General features: G+C 40.3%; 1 protein-coding gene across 1 annotated transcript in view; it reads right to left on the minus strand.

The window, feature by feature from the left end:
* The window catches only part of iars1 (isoleucyl-tRNA synthetase 1), a 163,697-nt gene that overhangs the window by 12,838 nt on the left and 132,036 nt on the right, over positions 1 to 18,823 (minus strand). Inside the window, exons 29-32 of the mRNA XM_073072668.1 lie at positions 16,033 to 16,209; positions 14,339 to 14,459; positions 12,661 to 12,786; positions 3,733 to 3,879 (exon numbers count right to left, since the gene is read on the minus strand). Coding sequence (XP_072928769.1) covers positions 3,733 to 3,879; positions 12,661 to 12,786; positions 14,339 to 14,459; positions 16,033 to 16,209 — 571 coding nt within the window. The remainder of the gene's footprint in view (positions 1 to 3,732; positions 3,880 to 12,660; positions 12,787 to 14,338; positions 14,460 to 16,032; positions 16,210 to 18,823) is intronic.

An 18,823-nucleotide genomic window follows, 5' to 3' on the forward strand; every position in this document is an offset into this window, starting at 1 on the left:
AAATTCTGCCAACATTAGTCGTGTTGCCAGCAAATTTAAAAATGGCATTTGAGCTGTGCCTAGCCACACAGTCATGAGTGTAGACGGAGTAGAGCAGTGGGCTAAACACACATTCCTGAAGTGCACTAGTGTTGACTGTCAGCAGGGTGGGGATATTACTTCTGATCTGCAAAGATTGTGGTCTTCTGGTTACGAAGTCAAGGATCCATTTGCAGAGGGAGGTACAGTGGCCCAGGTTTTGGAGCTTTTCAATCAGAACTGTTGGAGTGATTGCCTTAAATGCTGAGCTATAATCAATAAACGGCATCCTAATGTAGATATTTGTATTGTCCAGGTAATCCAAAGCCATGCGAAGAGCCAATGACATCACATCTGCTGTAGACCTATTGGGGTGACAGGCAAATTGCGGTGGATCCAGTTCCTTGTGGAAACAGGAGTTAATTCTAGCCATAATCAACATCTCAAATCATTTCATCACTGTATATGTGAGTTCCACCAGACGATAGCCTTTAAAAACAAAATTATATTCCTGATACACTGCAGCTATCAAAATAAAAGTTTTGAACCTATTCCTATATTAAGAATATAGTTTGTAAACCAATATTCTATTTTACTAATACAAGATCTTTCTGTGCTTAAAAGATTTTTATGTGGAGGTGTGTCTCTTGGTTTTGTTTCCACTTCGGAGGAATGGCTTTTTGGCAGCAACTCTTCCATGAAGACCACTTCTCTGGAGTGTAGAGGGGTGTACTTAGGTTCCAGTGGTCCATGTGAGTTCAGAGCTAATACCAGCATTGCACTTCTTCCAATTTAGAAAGGGTGTCAGTTTGATGTATCTCTCATCTACTGCACTCAGATTCCACGTCTCACCACTGCATTTCTGGTCCTCAACCTTGCTCGTTTCTTTGTGCTTCTCAGAAGAGCTTGGCCAGCACAGCTTTAAACTCTTGTCTGCACAATATTTCTGCTTGGGTGAGACCTTGCTGATGCTGGATGACCACCTTGCGTCTTGTGGCTACGCTCACTCTTGCAATGGTGTCAAAATGTTCTTTCACCACTGAATGTTAAACTGTCACATCTGCCACACCCTCACCTTTTAGTTTGGTTATTGTTTGCTCAATTTGATTACTTTTCAACCAGCTTTTGTTTCAGTTAATCAATTTAGTTCATTGAACTCATTATCTCATTGATCATTAGCAACTGTGTATCTTTCTTTAATAATGTACTGAGGCTATAGACTTACAAAGTAATCAAGTTTTTATTTGAAAAGTGGTCTATGTTACTTAAATGAAATACAAAAAAAATCAATGTACATTTAATTTTTTTGGAAAATAAATATTTGGAAATTTAAAATGTGCTGTTTTCTACTGGCACACTAATACAGAAGACAAAAAATAAATATCTAAAACCAAAATTTATATTAAAAAATCTAGGGTGCCTAAGACTGAAGGTCTTTCAATACTTAACGGGTTTCAAAGATTCCCCCATTTCTTCTAAACTCCAGCGAGTAGACCCAGAGCCATCAAACACTCCTCACAAGTTAACACTTTCATTCCCAGGATCATTCTTATGAACCTCCTCGACTCTCTCCAATTCCAGCATGTCTTCTCTTAGACAACAGGCCCAAAACTGCTCAGAACTGCTCCAAGTGTGCTCTGACCATCGCATTATAAAGCCTTAGCATTACTTCTTCACTTTTATATCCTCATCCTTTTGAAATGAATGCTAACAATGCATTGGCTTTCCTTGCTGCCAACTCAACGCTGCAAGTTAACCTTTATGGAATACTGCATGAGGACTCCCAAGTCTCTTTGCACCTCTGATTTCTGAATATTCTCCGTTTAGAAAATTGTCTGCACCTTTGCTCCTTCTACTGAAGTCTGTGACCATACACTTCCCTACACTATATTCCACCTGCCACTTCCTTGCCCATTCTCTTAATCCATCCAAGTCCTTTTGCAGACTTCTTGCTTCCTCAACACTATCTGCCCTTGCACATATCTTTGTATTATCCACAAAACTGGCAACAAAGCCACCAATTCTATCATTCAAATCAATGACATATAACATGAAAAGAAGCAGCCCCTACACCAACCCAAGCGGAACACCACTAGGCACTGGCAGCCAACCAGAAAAGCTCCCTTTATTCCCACACTTTGCCTACTACCAAGCAGCCAACCTTCTATCTAGTAAATAACATCCACCAACTCTCCTTTTGACTATCCCGTCTGTTATTTCCTCAAAAAAATTCCAGATTTGTCAGGCAAGATTCCTCCTTACTCAGAAAAGTACTGCACAATAGCATGGTTTCCTTGGTATTATACAAGAAAATTCAATTGTTGTAATATAATTGATAGACTATGGTTAAAAATAGTAAAATATTCTCAAGTTTAAATTTACCTGATTCCATTCCTGAGTTTGGTACATTTGTTGTTATTTGCAGAGTTTTCATTGACAGAAAAGGGATTTGCAAAATTTGATGATTTAATTATTTTCACGTCTACTTTTGCAGGTAGACCATCTCAACAAATTCCAAATCTCTTTATTAATCAACAAGAAGCTCAGATCTCAGCCTTCATACCCTGCCTTGTGTAGCTGGATCCTGAACTTCCTGCCAGATCGCTGGCTGGTGCTAAAAGTGGGCTCCCTCACCTCTGCCCCTCAGGGCTGTGTTCAAAGCCCTCTCCTTTACTCTCTGTATACCCATGGTTGTTTCACCAATGACAGCTCTAATCTGCTAATTAAATTTGCTGATGATACTACATTGATTGGCCTAATCTCAAATAATAATGAGGCAGCCTACAGAGAAGAAGTCATCACCCTGACACAGTGGTGTCATGAAACCAACCTCTCCCTCAATGTTGCAAAAACAAAGCAGCTGGTTGTGGACTACAGGAAGAGTGGAGACAGGCTAACCCCTATTGACATCAATAGATCTGGGGTCAAGAGAGAGAACAGCTTTAAGTTCCTTGGCATACACTTTACCGAGGCTCTCATTTGGTCTGTACATACTAGCTGTTTGGTAAGTGCCTTTTTCACCTCAGGCGGTTGAAGAACTTTGGTATGGGCCCCCAGATCTTAAGAACTTTCTACAGGGGCACAATTGAGAGCATTCTGATTGACTGCATCACTGCCTGGTATGGGAACTGTACTTCCCTCAATCACATGACTTCGCAGAGAGTGGTGCGGACAGCCCAGTGCATCTGTACACCTGAACTTCCCACCATTCAGGACATTTACAAAGACAGGTGTGTAAAAAGGGCCCGAAAGATCATTTGGTGACCCAAGTCACCCCAATCACAAACTATTCCAACTGATAACATTGGGAAATGGTACCGAGGCATAAAAACCAGGACCAACAGGCACTGGGACAGCTTCCTCCCCCAGGCCATCCAACTGCTTAATTCAAGCTGACGCAACTATATTTCTATGTTATATTGACTGTCCTGTAGTATATACTATTTATTATAAATTACTAAATATTGCACATTTAGACGGAGACATAAGGAAGATTTTTACTCATGTACATGAAGGATGCAAGTAATAAAGTTAATTCAATACAATAAAGGCAAGAATATTGCTAACCTTCAATTAAGTAGCAAAACATTTTAAGTTGCTTCACAAGATACTTTATCATAAAGTAGTTCAAAGCCTATGCACTATTACTACAGTTAAACCAGAAGACTTAAACAATTTTACATAGAACAAATGCATTAGCCGTTCTGGGCATACCTTGAGGTTTGGCATTCACAAGCTGCAAGTTGACATACTGGCAGAGTAGATTATCAGACTGTGTAATAGTTTCTACTGGCGCAGTACCAACTGTCACATACAGAGTCTTTCCATTGAGACGTTTCAGATCAGTATCATTTGTTAGTTCTGAAAGAGATGAAAATAATCATTGTTCCAGGAAGCACTTTTACTTATCTTCATAATTTAAAAAATGCAGCTGTCAGAAAAATTACTTGGTTAAGTTAAACATAGAAAACCTACAGCACCATGCAGGCCCTGCAGCCCACAAAGCTGTGCCAAACATGTCTCTACCTGAGAAATTACCTAAGCTTACCCATAGCCCTCTATTTTTCTAAGCTCCATGTACCTGTCCAGGAGTCTCTTAAAAGACCCTATCGTATCCCCCTCCACCACCGTCAGCCCATTCCACGCACTCACCGCTCTCTACGTAAAAAACTTAACCCTGACATCTCCTCTGTACCTACTTCCAAGCACCTTAAAACTGTGTCTTCTCGTGTTAGCCATTTCAGCCCTGGGAAAAAAGCCTCTGACTATCCACATGGTCACTGCCTCTCATCATCTTATACACTTCTATCAGGTCACCTCTCATCCTCCGTTGCTCCAAGGAGAAAAGGCCGAGTTCACTCAACCTATTCTCATAAGGCATACTCCCCAATCCAGGCAACATCCTTGCAAATCTCCTCTGCAACTTTTCTATAGTTTCCACATCCTTCCTGTAGTGAGGTAACCAGAACTGAGCACAGTACTCAAAGTGGGGTCTGACCGGGTCCTATATAGCTGTAACATTACCTCTCCGCTCTTGAACTCAATCCCACGGTTGATGAAGGTCAACGCACCGTATGCCTTCTTAACCACACAGACAACCTGCACTGCAACTTTGAATGTCCTATGGATGCGGACCCCAAGATCCCTCTGATCCTCCACACTGCCAAGCCATTAATACTATATTCTGCCATCATATTTGACCTACCAAAATGAACTACCTCACACTTATCTGGGTTGAACTCCATCTGCCACTTCTCAGCCCGGTTTTGCATCCTATCAATGTCCCACTGTAACCTCTGACAGCCCTCCACACCATCCACAACACCCCCAACCTTTGTCTCATCAGTAAATTTATTTCCTCATCCAGGTCATTAATAAAAATCGTGAAGAGAAGGGGTGGGTCCCAGAACAGATCCCTGAGGCATGCCACTGGTCACTGACCTCCATGCAGAATATGACCTGTCTACAACCACTCTTTGCCTTCTGTGGGCAAGCCAGTTCTGCATCCACAAAGCAATGCCCCCTTGGATCCCATGCCTTCTTACTTTCTCAATAGCCTTGCATGGGGTACCTTATCAAATGCCTTGCTGAAATCCATATATGCTACATCTACTGCTCTATCTTCAAAACTCTTAGCATCTTTCCTTTCAGTTAGTCCTGGCGAAGGGTCTTGCCCCGAAACGTTGACAGTGCTTCTCTCTAAAGATGCTGCCTGGCCTGCTGTGTTCCACCAGCACTTTGTGTGTGTTGTTTGAATTTCCAGCATCTGCAGATTTCCTCGTGTTTAGTCCCAGTATAGAACACCACTTATCACAAACCTCCAGCTAGAGTAAGTCTCTTCAAACACTACTCTCTGTCTTCCGTGGGCAAGACATTTCTGAATCCAAATGTCCAACTCACCATTGATCCCATGCATTGTAGTCTTCTGGATGAGCCTCCCATGATGGACCTTGTCAAATGCCATACTAGAATCCATGTAGACAACATCCCCAGTTTTATCTTCATCAATTACTCTCGCCACCTCATCAAAATACTCAATCAAGTTAGTAAGACACTATTTTCCCTGCACAAAGCCATGCTGGCTCTCCCTAACTAAGCTGCATTTTTCCAAATGTTAGTAAATCCTGTCCCTAAGAATTTTCTCTAGTAACCTCCCTACCACTGACGAGAGACTTGTTGGTCTACAGTTTCCAAGATTATCCCTGGCCCTCTTCTTGAATAATGGAATAATGTTAGCTATGCGTCAGTCCTCCGGATCCTTGAATGTGATTAGAGAGGACACAAGGGTATTAGTCAAGGCCCCAGCAATCTCCACATTTGCCTCTCTCAATAACCTGGGGTATATCCCATCAGGCCCTGAGAATTTATCCATCTTAATGCTCTTTAAGAGACCAAACTCTACTTCCTCCTTCTGACTTAAATGACTTAGCATATTAATGCACTTGGCACTGATCTGCCTATCCTTCACATCCTTTACTTGGTAAATACTGATTTAAAGTACTCATTAAGGACTTTACCTACATACTCCGCATCCAAACAAATATTCCCCTCTTTATCCTTGAGTGGTTCTAATCTCTCCCCAGTTATCCACTTGCTCTTGATGTATGTATAGAATGCCTTGGAATCCCCTTTAATCCTATTTGCCAAGGACTTTTCATGGCTTTTCCCTGCATTCCTAATTCCCTTGAGTTCTTTTCCAGCTCCTTTATAATCCTCAAGGGCTCAGTTAGATTCTAGCTTCCTTAAGCTTTACATCCTTTTCCTTTTTCTTCCTAACTAAATTCATCAGCTCTCTTGACATCCAAGGTTCTCTTATTTTGCCATCCTTGTTCTTGTTGCTCTGAGTTTTGTTTCTCACACTTACAGTTGAATTAACAGAAATACTAAAATGAAATATCTAATATCTATAGATTTCGATGTGCACCTTTACCACTGTTGTTATTTATTGCATTAGAAATATTTAGAACCCTGTGGCTAGTTTGTAATCTAACCCAGGCAAATCCTGTAATACCACAATTATAGGAGCAAGCTAAGATCCTGATCCATGGCTTCTGTCATTAATTAGAACCTTAATTTAGAATGTAAAATATCAATAGTATCTTGTTCTATACCTGGAAAAGTATGAACAGGCACATTTAGAAATAGTGACTTCCATTCACCCACCTAGGTGAAATTTGCTAGACAGGAACAGTAATAGTTAACAAAGTCACTAACTCACAGTAGGGATTAACAGTAAAGCATATTTATCAGGTGTTGACCACATACCAGGAACAAATAAATTCTAAAAATATATTGGTAATTTTAGTTTTTATGCAAGACTAAAAGTGAATATAGTCCATTAACATTTGATATGTTAATGAACTTGTGAAGAGCAGGAAGATAAAACTTGAGAGAATAGGACTAATCAAGAGTGACGGTGGAAAAGTGTGAATAGAACTGGAGGAGATAGTGGAAGTACTTAATAAATACTTCACTTCAGTATTCACTGAGGAAAAGAAACTTGGCGATTGTAGGGATGACTTACAGTGGACTGAAAAGCTTGAGCATATAGATATTAAGAAAGAGGATGTGCTGGACCATTTGGAAAGCATCAAGTTGGATAAGTCGCCAGGACCAGACAAAATATACCCCAGGCTACTGTGGGAGGCGAGGGAGGAGATTGCTGAGCCTCTGGCAATGATCTTTGCATCATCAATGGGGATGGGAGAGATTCCGGAGGCTTGGCGGGTTAAAGATGTTGTTCCATTATTCAAGAAAGGGAGTAGAGATAGCCCAAGAAATTATAGACCAGTGAGTCTTACTTCATTGGTTGGTAAGTTGACGGAGAAGATCCTAAGAGGCAGGTTTTATGAACATTTGGAGAGGCATAATACGATTAGGATTACGACTTGAAAGCTCTCCACAATTACCTTCTACAATCTACAAGTCACTGTGGATTCCATGTGATTTAATCTTCTGGATCAGCTTACTATGAGAGACCTTGTTAGTCACCTGGACCAGATGGTGTACACCCCAGGGTTCTTTAAGTAGTAGCTGAAGAGATTGTGGAATGGCTCTGGAAGACTAGAAAATTTAAATATCTCTCTACTCTTGAAGAAGAAGGGAGAGAGGCAGAAGAAAGGAAACTACGGGCCAATTCGTCTGACCTCAGTGGTTGAGAAGATGTTGGAGTCGATGATTAAGTATGAGGTCTCACAGTATTTGGAGACACATGATAAAACAGGCCACAGTCAGCATGGTTTCCTCAAGGAAAAATCTTGGCTGACAAAGGAGAACTGGTTGATGTTGTGTACTTGGATTTTCAGAAGCCCATTGACAAGGTGCCACACAAGGCTGCTAAATAAGCTATAAGACCATGATATTAAAAGAAAGATTCTAGCATGGATAAAGCAGTGGCTGATTGGCAGGAAGCAAAGAGTAGGGAACAAAGGACGCATTTCTGATTGGCTGCCAGCGACTAGTGGTGTTCCACAGGGGTCTGTTCTGGGACCAATTCCTTTTACATTATATGTCAATGATTTGGATGATGGAATTGATGGCTTTGTTGCAAAGTTTGCAGACGATGTGAAGATAGGTGAAGGGGCAGGTAGTTTTGAGAAAGTAGAGAAGACTAGACTGATTAGGAGAATTGGCAAAGAAGTGACAGATGGAATACAGTGTCAGGAAGTTATGGTAGAAGAAATGAAAGGGTTGACTAATTTCTAAATGGAGAGAAAATACAAAAATCTGAGGCACAAAGGGATTGTGCAAGATCCCCTAAAGGTTCATTTGCAGATTGAGTGTGTGTGGTGAGGAAGGCAAATGTTATGTTAGCATCCATTTCAAAAGGACTAGAATATAAAATCAAGGATGTAATTTTGAGACTTTATAAAGCACTGGTGAGGCCTCCCTTGGAGTATTGTGAGCAGTTTTGGACCCCTTATCTTAAAAGTGTGCTGTAACTGGAGAGTGTTCAAAGAAGACTCACGAAAATGATTCCAAGATTGAATGGTTTGTCATATGAAGAGCATTTGATGGCTCTGGACCAGTATTTAATAGAATTCAGAAGAATGAGGAGTGACCTCATTAAACCTATTGAATGGTGAAACTTGATAGAGTGGATGCAGAGAGGATATTTCCTATGGTGGGAGAACCTAAGACCAGAAGACACAGCCTCAAAATAGAGGACTGTCCTTTCAGAACTGAGATGAGGAGAACTTTTTTTTTTAGCCAGAGTGGTGAATCTGTAGAATTCTTTGCCACTTTTCTTGATCGAGAAGTGACAAGAGGAATCTTATCCCTGGTACGGTGGTGGGAGGATGGGGTAAGAGCAGACTGAGTGACTACTCAGTGAATTCTAGTGAATACTGTTGTTATGAGGCCACCCTCATCTTCTTCGGCACACTCTCAAAAAACTCACTCAAGTATGACCTGGTCCTCACCATGGTATGATGACTTACACTATTAAGCTTACGCTTGTCTGAATGCAAATTTCTAAGATCAAGAAATTACTTATAATTGAGTGTCTTTTAATACAATAATATGAGGAAAATTAGGCAATTTGGCCCATAAATATTCTGCACTGTCATTTATTCATGGCTGATATTTCTTCTAACCCCATTCTTCTGCCTTCTCCCCACAACCCTTAGCAACAAAGAACTTACCAAATTCTGCCTTAAAGATGGCCATTGACTGAGCTTCACCAGCCCTCTGTAGCAATTAATTCCACAGATTCACCACCCTCTGGCTGAAGAAATTCCTCATCTGTTTTAAAGAATGTGCCTTTACACTGAGGCTGTGCCCTCAGATCCCAGACTCTCCTATTAATGGAATTATCCTCTCTTCATTTAGTGTAGGGCCAGTGACATCAATTGCTCCTCACAGCACATACATCTACTACACCAAAGCTCCTTTTTAAAAATAACAGCATCCAACTCTGAATTCCCAAAATTAAGTAAAAGGACTGTAGATTAAATTTCAGCCCAGTTATTACAATAGAAAAAATATATATTTTCTCTAATTCACATTTATTAAAGTACACAATAAAGTTAACAGCCTTGCTCAGCAAAATACAATTTTGCAACTGGTCAATAACCAACTAATCAACGACTGAGTACTTTGTTAATTAAAACAAATAAAAACAAATCAAGATATAATAAAGACTGAAGTAATATGGGTTAACAATCTTTCACAAGACTAGAGTAGTGAATCAGTAGTGCAGCTAAAATAAAGTATGTTGCAAAATTTTTGTATGTGTAAGTTGAACTATATATAAACATCCAGCAAGTAATCTGGAAAGAGGAGATTGAAAGTGAGCATCCATTACAACCATAGAATATTACAGCACTGAAACAGGTCTCTTGGCCCTTCTTGGCTGTGCGGAACCATTTGTTTGCATAGTCCCACTGTCCTGCACCTGGCCCATGTCCAAGTTGTTTTTAAATGTTAAAAGTGAGCCCACATTTACAACTTCATCTGGCAGCTCATTCCACACTCCCACTACTCTCTGTGTGAAGCTCCCCGCTCCCCACAGTGCTCCCTTTAAACTTTTCCCCCTTCACCCTTAACCAATGTCCTCTGTTTTTTGTCTCCCCTAGCCTCAGTGGAAAAAGCCTGCTTGCATTCACTCTATTTATACCCATCATAATTTTATATACCTCTATCAAATCTCCCCTCATTCTTCTATGCTCCAGAGAATAAAGTCCTAACCTATTCAATCTTTCTCTGTAACTCAGTTTCTCAAGTCCTGGCAACATCCTTGTAAACCTTCTCTGCACTCTTTCAACCTTATTAATATCCTTCCTGTAATTCGGTGACCAAAACTGCACACAATATTCCAAATTCAGCCTCACCAATGCCTTATACAACCTCACCATAACATTCCAACTCTTATACTCAATACTTTTGACTTATAAAGGCCAATGTACCAAAAGCTCTCTTTATTACCCTATCTACCTGTGACGCCACTTCTAGGGAATTTTGTATCTGTATTCCCAGATCCCTCTGTTCTACTGCACTCCTCAGTGCCCTACCATTTACCTTGTACGTTCTACCTTGGTTTTTCCTTCCAAAGTGCAATACCTCACACTTGTCTGTACTAAAATCCATCTGCCATTTTTCAGCCCATTTTTCCAGCTGGTCCAGATCCCTCTGCAAGCTTTGAAAACCTTCCTTACTGTCCACTACACCTCCAATCTTTGTATCATCAGCATATTTGCTGATCCATTTTCCCACATTATCATCCAGATTATTGATATAGATGACTAATAACAATGGACCCAGCACTGATCCCTGTGGCACACCACTAGTCACAGGCCTCCACTACCACTTTCTGACTTCTCCCATTGAGCCAATGTCTAATCCAATTTACTACCTCACCATGTATACCAAGCGACTGAATCTTCCTAACTAAACTCCCATTTAACAACACAAACAAAGTGCTGGTAGAACACAGCAGGCTAGGCAGCATCTATAGAGAGAAGCGCTGTCGACGTTTCGGGCCGAGACCCTTCGTCAGGACTAACCGAAAGGAAAGATAGTAAGAGATTTGAAAGTAGTGGGGGGAGGGGAAATGTGAAATGATAGGAGAAGACCGGAGGGGGTGGGATGAAGCTAAGAGCTGGAAAGGTGATTGGTGAAAGTGATACAGAGCTGGAGAAGGGAAAGGATCATGGGACGGGAAGCCTCAGGAGTAAGAAAGGGGGGGGGGGGGGGGGGGGGGGAGAGATAGCACCAGAGGGAGATGGAGAACAGGCAAACAACTAAATATGTCAGGGATGGGGTAAGAAGAGGAGGAGGGGCATTAACGGAAGTTGGAGAAGTCAATGTTCATGCCATCAGGTTGGAGGCTACCCAGTTGGTATATAAGGTGTTGTTCCTCCAATCTGAGTTTGGATTCATTTTGACAATAGAGGCGGCCATGGATAGACATATCAGAATGGGAATGGGACATGGAATTAAAATGTGTGGCCACTGGGAGATCCTGCTTTTTCTGTTCCGCGAAACGGTCTCCTAGTCTGCGTCGGGTCTCACCAATATATAAAAGGCCCCCCCCCCCCCCGTCCACTCGTCCACCCCATCCCTTCCCACCGATCTCCCTCCTAGCACTTAACCTTGTAAACCGAACAAGTGCTACACCTGCCCTTACACTTCCTCCCTCACCACCATTCAGGGCCCCAGACAGTCCTTCCAGGTGAGGCGACACTTCACCTGTGAGTCGGCTGGTGTGGTATACTGCGTCCGGTGCTCCCGGTGTGGCCTTTTATATATTGCTGAGACCCGACGCAGACTGGGAGACCGTTTCGCGGTACACCTACGCTCGGTCCGCCAGAAAAAGCAGGATCTCCCAGTGGCCACACATTTTAATTCCACGTCCCATTCCCATTCTGATATGTCTATCCATGGCCTCCTCTATTGTCAAAATGAATCCAAACTCAGGTTGGAGGAACAACACCTTATATACCGGCTGGGTAGCCTCCAACCTGATGGCATGAACATTGACTTCTCTAACTTCCGTTAATGCCCCTCCTCCCCTTCTTACCCCATCCCTGACATATTTAGTTGTTTGCCTGTTCTCCATCTCCCTCTGGTGCTCCCCCCCCCCACCCCACCGCCTCCTTTCTTTCTCCTGAGGCCTCCCGTCCCATGATCCTTTGCCTTCTCCAGCTCTGTATCACTTTCACCAATCACCTTTCCAGCTCTTAGCTTCATCCCACCCCCTCCAGTCTTCTCCTATCATTTCGCATTTCCCCCTCCCCCCACTACTTTCAAATCTCTTACTATCTTTCCTTTCGGTTAGTCCTGACGAAGGGTCTCGGCCCGAAACGTCGACAGCGCTTCTCTCTATAGATGCTGCCTAGCCTGCTGTGTTCTACCAGCACCTTGAGTGTGTTGTTGTTTGAATTTCCAGCATCTGCAGATTTCCTCGTGTTTAACCTCCCATTTATTTCATTTTATTAGTGGAACAGCATAAACCAAATCGCAGGTCACAGCAATTTGCAACTCAAATCTAACTTCTTCTTTGCTTTAACCCTTTGACAATTTCATACATTAATAACAATGTTTGTTGTAAAGTCGTCATTTTTAACAGCAAGATCTAGCTGTTTACAAGAAAGTTGTAAAGAATCTCTCACTATAAAATTCCAAGAACTAGGGTTACTTTACCATTTTTTCCATAAAAGATAGCCAGTTTTGATGCCTGCAGCTTGAATATGTTGACAATCACATTTTTCAGCTTGATCAAGTTCAGAATGTTATCACCCTTTGGATTTTCTAGTAGTATCACACCATCTGAAATGCAAACCAAGAGAACTTTTAAAGAGAGCTGCAATGGTAATTCAGTTTCAATAACCACATGTCCTTCTGTATTCAATAATTTGTGCATCAGAGGTCACTAGAATTGCTAAAATGGCTTCTTGGTCATCAGCAAACATTTTCTGAGTGATTATTCAACACAGGTGGAAACTCAAGAATATTCAATTAATTCAGGGTACTTGAGGGACTACACTGAGGATGATGGCTATGTGGAATAAGCTGCCAGAGGAAATGTTAAAGGTGTATACAATTAAAATGTTTAAAAGCTGTACATGGATAAGAAAATTCAGAGGATGTGGGCCATACTATTGTCCTGTTGTACATACTATTTATTATAAATTGCACATTTGGACAAATACGTAACGTAAAGATTTTAAATCATGTATATGAAGGATGTAAATCACAAAGTCAATTCGATTCAGTTCAAGTGGGACTAGCTCAGGTTGACTACTTGATTATTGTGGACAAGTTAGGCAAATACCCTATGTCTATGCCGTTAACTCTATGACCTATTTAAAGGAAGAAGAATTGAGGTCATAATGTAAATAGTAAGTATTTTACATCAAGAAGGGTTCTATCCTAAGAAACATATCATCATGTGTCTCCAAATCTGTCTTGAGGAATGTTCAATTCTGGAAACCTCGTGTGTCCCTAATTTTCTATGTGCATAATACAGAGCCCTGGATGACGTCATTACACTTAGGTTGACACAAATTAGTTGCAGATCAACAAAGTTAAACTTTTAGGGCTCTCAATGAATCTGTGGGTATTCCTGGAGTTTAACAAAGTGAGTTTCATTCCATATTTGTGAAATAACCTTGAATCTTGGCATCCACCACCAGATCTGCTTCTCCATATGCAATTGATAAACAAGGTAATTGGTTAATATGATAGTGACCAAAAATTAATAAGATCTGCCCTGGATGATTATCAAATTTTCTGGTAGGATCAACTTTCTAATCCTTTGAGGTCAACTCAGTCAGAAAGGGAGGTACTCTTGGTCCGTTCAGAATAATTACACTTCTTAGATCACTGATAAATGTACTTACCAGTAACTTACTTGGCATGCAAGAAGTCCAAATAAATCAATGGTAAAGTAAAATTAGAACATAAACATAAAATGGCAGCATCAATGTTCAGTTTCTCAGTAAGGGCTTCCACATTGTACAAAAATTCAGTTTTATAAATATATTTTTGTCCAAGTTCAACAGCATAATTTAGTATGGGTCATGCTTCACTGCAGCGTTCCATCCCACTGATTCCATGACACCCCTACATTTCAAGGGTGTTTATCAAAAAAGTCAACCAACATAACTCTTTTTTGGCTGATCAGAAATCCATCACCAAGGCCACCTACAGCAATTATCTTTTTATATCAAAAAATTAAACTTGCAAATGAGCAAATTAAAGGTCTTTCATTTTCTGTTTAGGAGTTCCAAAGCAAATCTTACGCACCATAATTTTAATCAATAGCATAAATGCAGTGTATATTATTACATATCTTGATTACAAGGCTATTTGTTCCTACCTTGCTTTATTCCATCCACAGAAACCTTGACATTGACATATGCACAGGTAAGGCCCATTGGCAGAGCACCAGCATCTGAAGTTCCTTTCACAAGAGTCAAATCAAGATTTGAGCCCTTCAACTAAAAAGAAAAATGGTTATAGTTAGAAATGGGTACCAGATTACTGGCTGCCGCTGTACCTGCCTTAGGGCATTCCGTTCTTCTGCAGTCAATGGAACTAACAATTTGGAATAGATTCCAGAAGGTTGGCAATGCTTTGGCACCCACTTCATACCAGTCAGCAAAAATATCTGCAAAATTGTCATTAAACCTTCCAGCACAATTTTCAGCTTTGAACTCCACACCACAATCATTAATAATCTCCTTCTAAAAGGCAGCACTGTTAGAAGCTGAACTCCATGAAAAAAGCAAAAATAAAAAAATCAAGACAATAAAAATTTATAATTTTCTGGAGCAAATGCATCAAACAGTTTCATGTGGCATCCAGACAAGTTCAAAGCTGCAGAAAATTTAGAAAAAATTCTTGCAGAATTGGGAAAACACAACTGTTGGAAACCCTGAGCAGGTAAGGAAGCACCTGTGGAAGGAGAAAAAGAGTTATCAATTTAGATTGCAAATATCTCACCCAAATTGTTAACTCCATTTCTCTTCCCACAGATGCTGCCTGATGTTCTGAGTTTCCAGCATTTTCTGTTTTGTTTCAAAGTTTCCTTGCTATAACAGATACTATATGAAGAACTAGACATTCCCTTCAAGTGAATTAGAATGGCTTGGAGGCAGAGAGATCTGACAGGCTTCAAGTTTTCTTTTGAATGGGTTCTAAGGTAGGCAATCTTGAAAAAGGCTTTATTTTTCTCATTCTTCTGTCACTAGCTAAATGTTGGGTGCAATGGATTGCTGCTGCTGAGTCAATCCAATATCAAGGCTCACTTAGGAAAAAAGGTCCTCCATTTTAAGAAAACTTAAAAAAATAAGCCATTGAAAACCTCTTTCTAAAAATTAACAAAACCATAAAAGCAAGATGTCTCAATGTACAAAATACACATTTCCCTTTATACATGTGCTATGCAAAGATGTTGGTATTCACTAATAAAACTGATCAGGCAAATCTATCAAGGTAAATAACAGGAAAATTATGTAGTATGGAATTTAACATGAGTTGCTTATGGTGCTAAATGTATGCTGGTAAGTTGCTTAGAGCAAAGGACATCTTCCCAAGAAAGAAAATGCCAATGATCATTACTGCATGTTAAGTAGAGGAAGGTTATTGAGAAAACTACTGTGCCAGGAACTTGAAATAAATGCCTACTCGCTCTGTTACTGTGTGATATGCTGGTGAACCTAACCAGGTGCAGAGTGGCTACGTGAGGCTGTTTTTGGGCAGGTCACAGCAAACAGTGTAGCCGCTCAATACTAAGTTGCAGAGTTTATGGCAGCACTTGACTGGCACCATGAATGTGGGCCATTTTGGGGATTGGCAACACCTTCTCCATGTGTCAACAGACCACCGAGATTCTATAGGCTTTCTCATCAGCTCCTGTTGAATGTGATAGAAGCATCTGTTTCACTGTTTTGATTCAAGGGCCAATGAGCATTTTTGTGAGCTGGCTCTAAACAGGGTAATGCCGTAAGAAAATATATCTAAAAGAATTGTATTCCCAATATTAATTCATTCAAGACAGAAACAGTTTACCTGTGTTTTTTCTTGTATAATCACGTCAACAGAATTCGGTACTGGGTAGGGCTTCAGGGAGGCTTTTACAGTTCCCAAAATAAAATCAGTGTGATTCTTAATAATGTTATCCAAATAAGCTCCTATTGGTTGAGAATTGTAATAAATTGTGATCTCATCCGATGGCACAAGATGGGCCTGTAGATGTAAATTATATAACACATAGCATCATCTATTCAATAGTTCAATTTAATATCAGAGAAATGTATACAACATAGAACCTGAAGTTCTTATTCTTCAGATATCCATGAAAACTGTAGTGCCCCAAAAAATGAGTGACAGTAAAAATGTTAAACCCCAAAGCCCCTCCTACTCCTCCTGCAGCAGCAAAGCAACAACCCTCCCCCTTATCACTTACTTCAGCAAAAAAACATCATTGTAATGATTGCTGAACCTTTTTAAAAAGGTACAGACTAATTCCCAATGCAATGACAGTAGGCTGTTGAAGAATTAGAAGTTCTTAATCTCACACTACTACAGAGCAGAAAGCATACAGAAACACTCTAAATTAGCAAATGGTACACATTATGGGGAAACTGCTTATTTTCTGAAAACAAAGTATTAAATAAATGTAAGTAATATGATGGTGTGGTATACACTTCCTGTAAAAAGAATTCACACCCCTTGGAAGTTTCATGTTTTACAATATTGAATCACAGTGGATTTAATTTGGCTTTTTTTTTAAATCGATCAATAGAAAAAGACTCGTGTTAAAGTGAAAACAGATCTCTACAAAGTGATGTAAATTAATTACAAATTTAAAATACAAAATAATTGAGTGCATTAGTATTCACCAAATCATCACAGGTGCCGCCAACTGCTTTTAGAAGTCACATAATTGGTTAAGTGGAGATAACCTGTGTACAGTCAAGGTGTTTCAATTGACTGTAGTAAGAATACACCTTTATGTGGAAGGTCCAACTGCTGGTGAGTCAATATCCTGGCAAAAACTACACCATGAAGACAAAAGAACACTCCAAGCAACTCTGTGAAAAGGTTATTGAAAAACAAGTCAGGAGGTGAATACAAGAAAATTTCCAAGTCACTAAATATCCCTTTGAGTACAGTTAAGTCAATTATCAAGAAATGGAAAGAATATGGGATAGCTGTAAATCTGCCTAGAGCTTTAGAGCAGGCCATCCTCAAAAACTGAATGACCATGCAAGAAGGGGACGAGTGAGAGAGGCCACCAAGAGACCTATGACAAATCTGGAGAAGCTAAAAGTTTCATTCGCTGAGATGGAAGAGACTACGCACACAACAACTGTACCCTGGGTGCCTCGCCAGTTGCAGCTTTATGGAGGAGAGTGGCAAAGAGACAGCTACTGTTGAAAGAAATCTCACATGAAATCTTGGCTAGAGTTTGTCAGAAGGCATGTGGGATACTCTGAAGTCAGCTGGAAGAAGGTTTTATGGTCTGATGCAACCAAAATCGACTTTTGATTGATGATGTGTTCCATCAAAAACACACCATCCCTACTGTGAAGCATGTTGGTGGCTGCATCATGCTGTGGAGATGCTTCATTGCAGTAGGCCCTGGAAAGCTTGCGAAGGTAGAAGGTAAAATTAATACGGCAAAATACAGGCAAATTTGGAGGAAACCCTAATGTAATCTGCAAGAGAACTGTGACTCGGGAGAACATTTGTTTTCCAGTAAGAAAATGACCCCAAGCACAAAGCCAAAGCTACACAGAAATGACTTAAAAACAACAAACTGAATGTCCTGGAGAGGCCAAGTCAGAGTCCAGACCTTAATCCAATTGAGAATTTGAAAAGGGCTGTTCACTCATGATCCCCATACAATCTGAAAGAGATTGAGCAGTTTTGTAAATAAGAATGGTGGAAAATTGCAGTGTTTAGATGTGCAAAGCTGATATCCACACAGACTCAAGGCTGTAACTGCTGCCAAATGTGCCTGTAATAAATACTTATGCAATCAGTTATTTTGTGTTTTATATTTGTAATTAATTTAGATCACTTTGTAGAGATACGTTTTCACTTTGACAAGAAAGAGTCTTTTTCTGTTGATCAGTGTGTAAAAAAAAGCGCCAAATCAAATCCACTGTGATGCAATGTTGTAAAACATTAAAACATGAAAACTTCCATGGGGACGAATATGTTTTATAGGCATGTTGAAAAAATGGAATCAAGTGTACCACTGTCCAAAGGGCCAGAACAGAATAAACAATACTACACATATTAACCAGCAACAGGACTGATTAATGCATAATTCAACATTAAGTAGTAAAAATATAATTACTAATTTATATAGTAGGGGAAAAAGTAATACTCTTGCTTCTGCTGGAAATCCATACAAAATGTAATTAAATACAAATTTATAAAATACAACTAGTGCCACACCAATAATAAATTAACTTAACAGCTCATAAAACTTTAAGAAGCATCTTGTATTATCTCACCTCCGTTTTATCCCCCCTTGTTCAGTCCCTATGTACCTACCTACATGTGTGACACTTCACATGCTCTGGATCTTTTCAATGATTTCAGGTTCCCTGGCCCCCATCATCTTATTTTTACTATGTATGTCCAGTCTCTATACACCTCCATACTCCACCAGGAAGGCCTCAGAGCTCTCTGTTTCTTTTTGGACACCAAACGCAACCAATTCCCCTCTGCCTGGAGGAAGAACTTGTCCTCTTTCTTAATAATTTTTCCTTTTTCTCATCCCACTTCCTTCAACCAAAAGGTGTAGCCAAGGTCACTCACATGGGTCTCAGTTAAGCCTGCCTGT

This window comes from Hemitrygon akajei, chromosome 19 (genome assembly GCF_048418815.1).
Source record: "Hemitrygon akajei chromosome 19, sHemAka1.3, whole genome shotgun sequence".
Lineage (NCBI taxonomy): Eukaryota > Metazoa > Chordata > Chondrichthyes > Myliobatiformes > Dasyatidae > Hemitrygon > Hemitrygon akajei.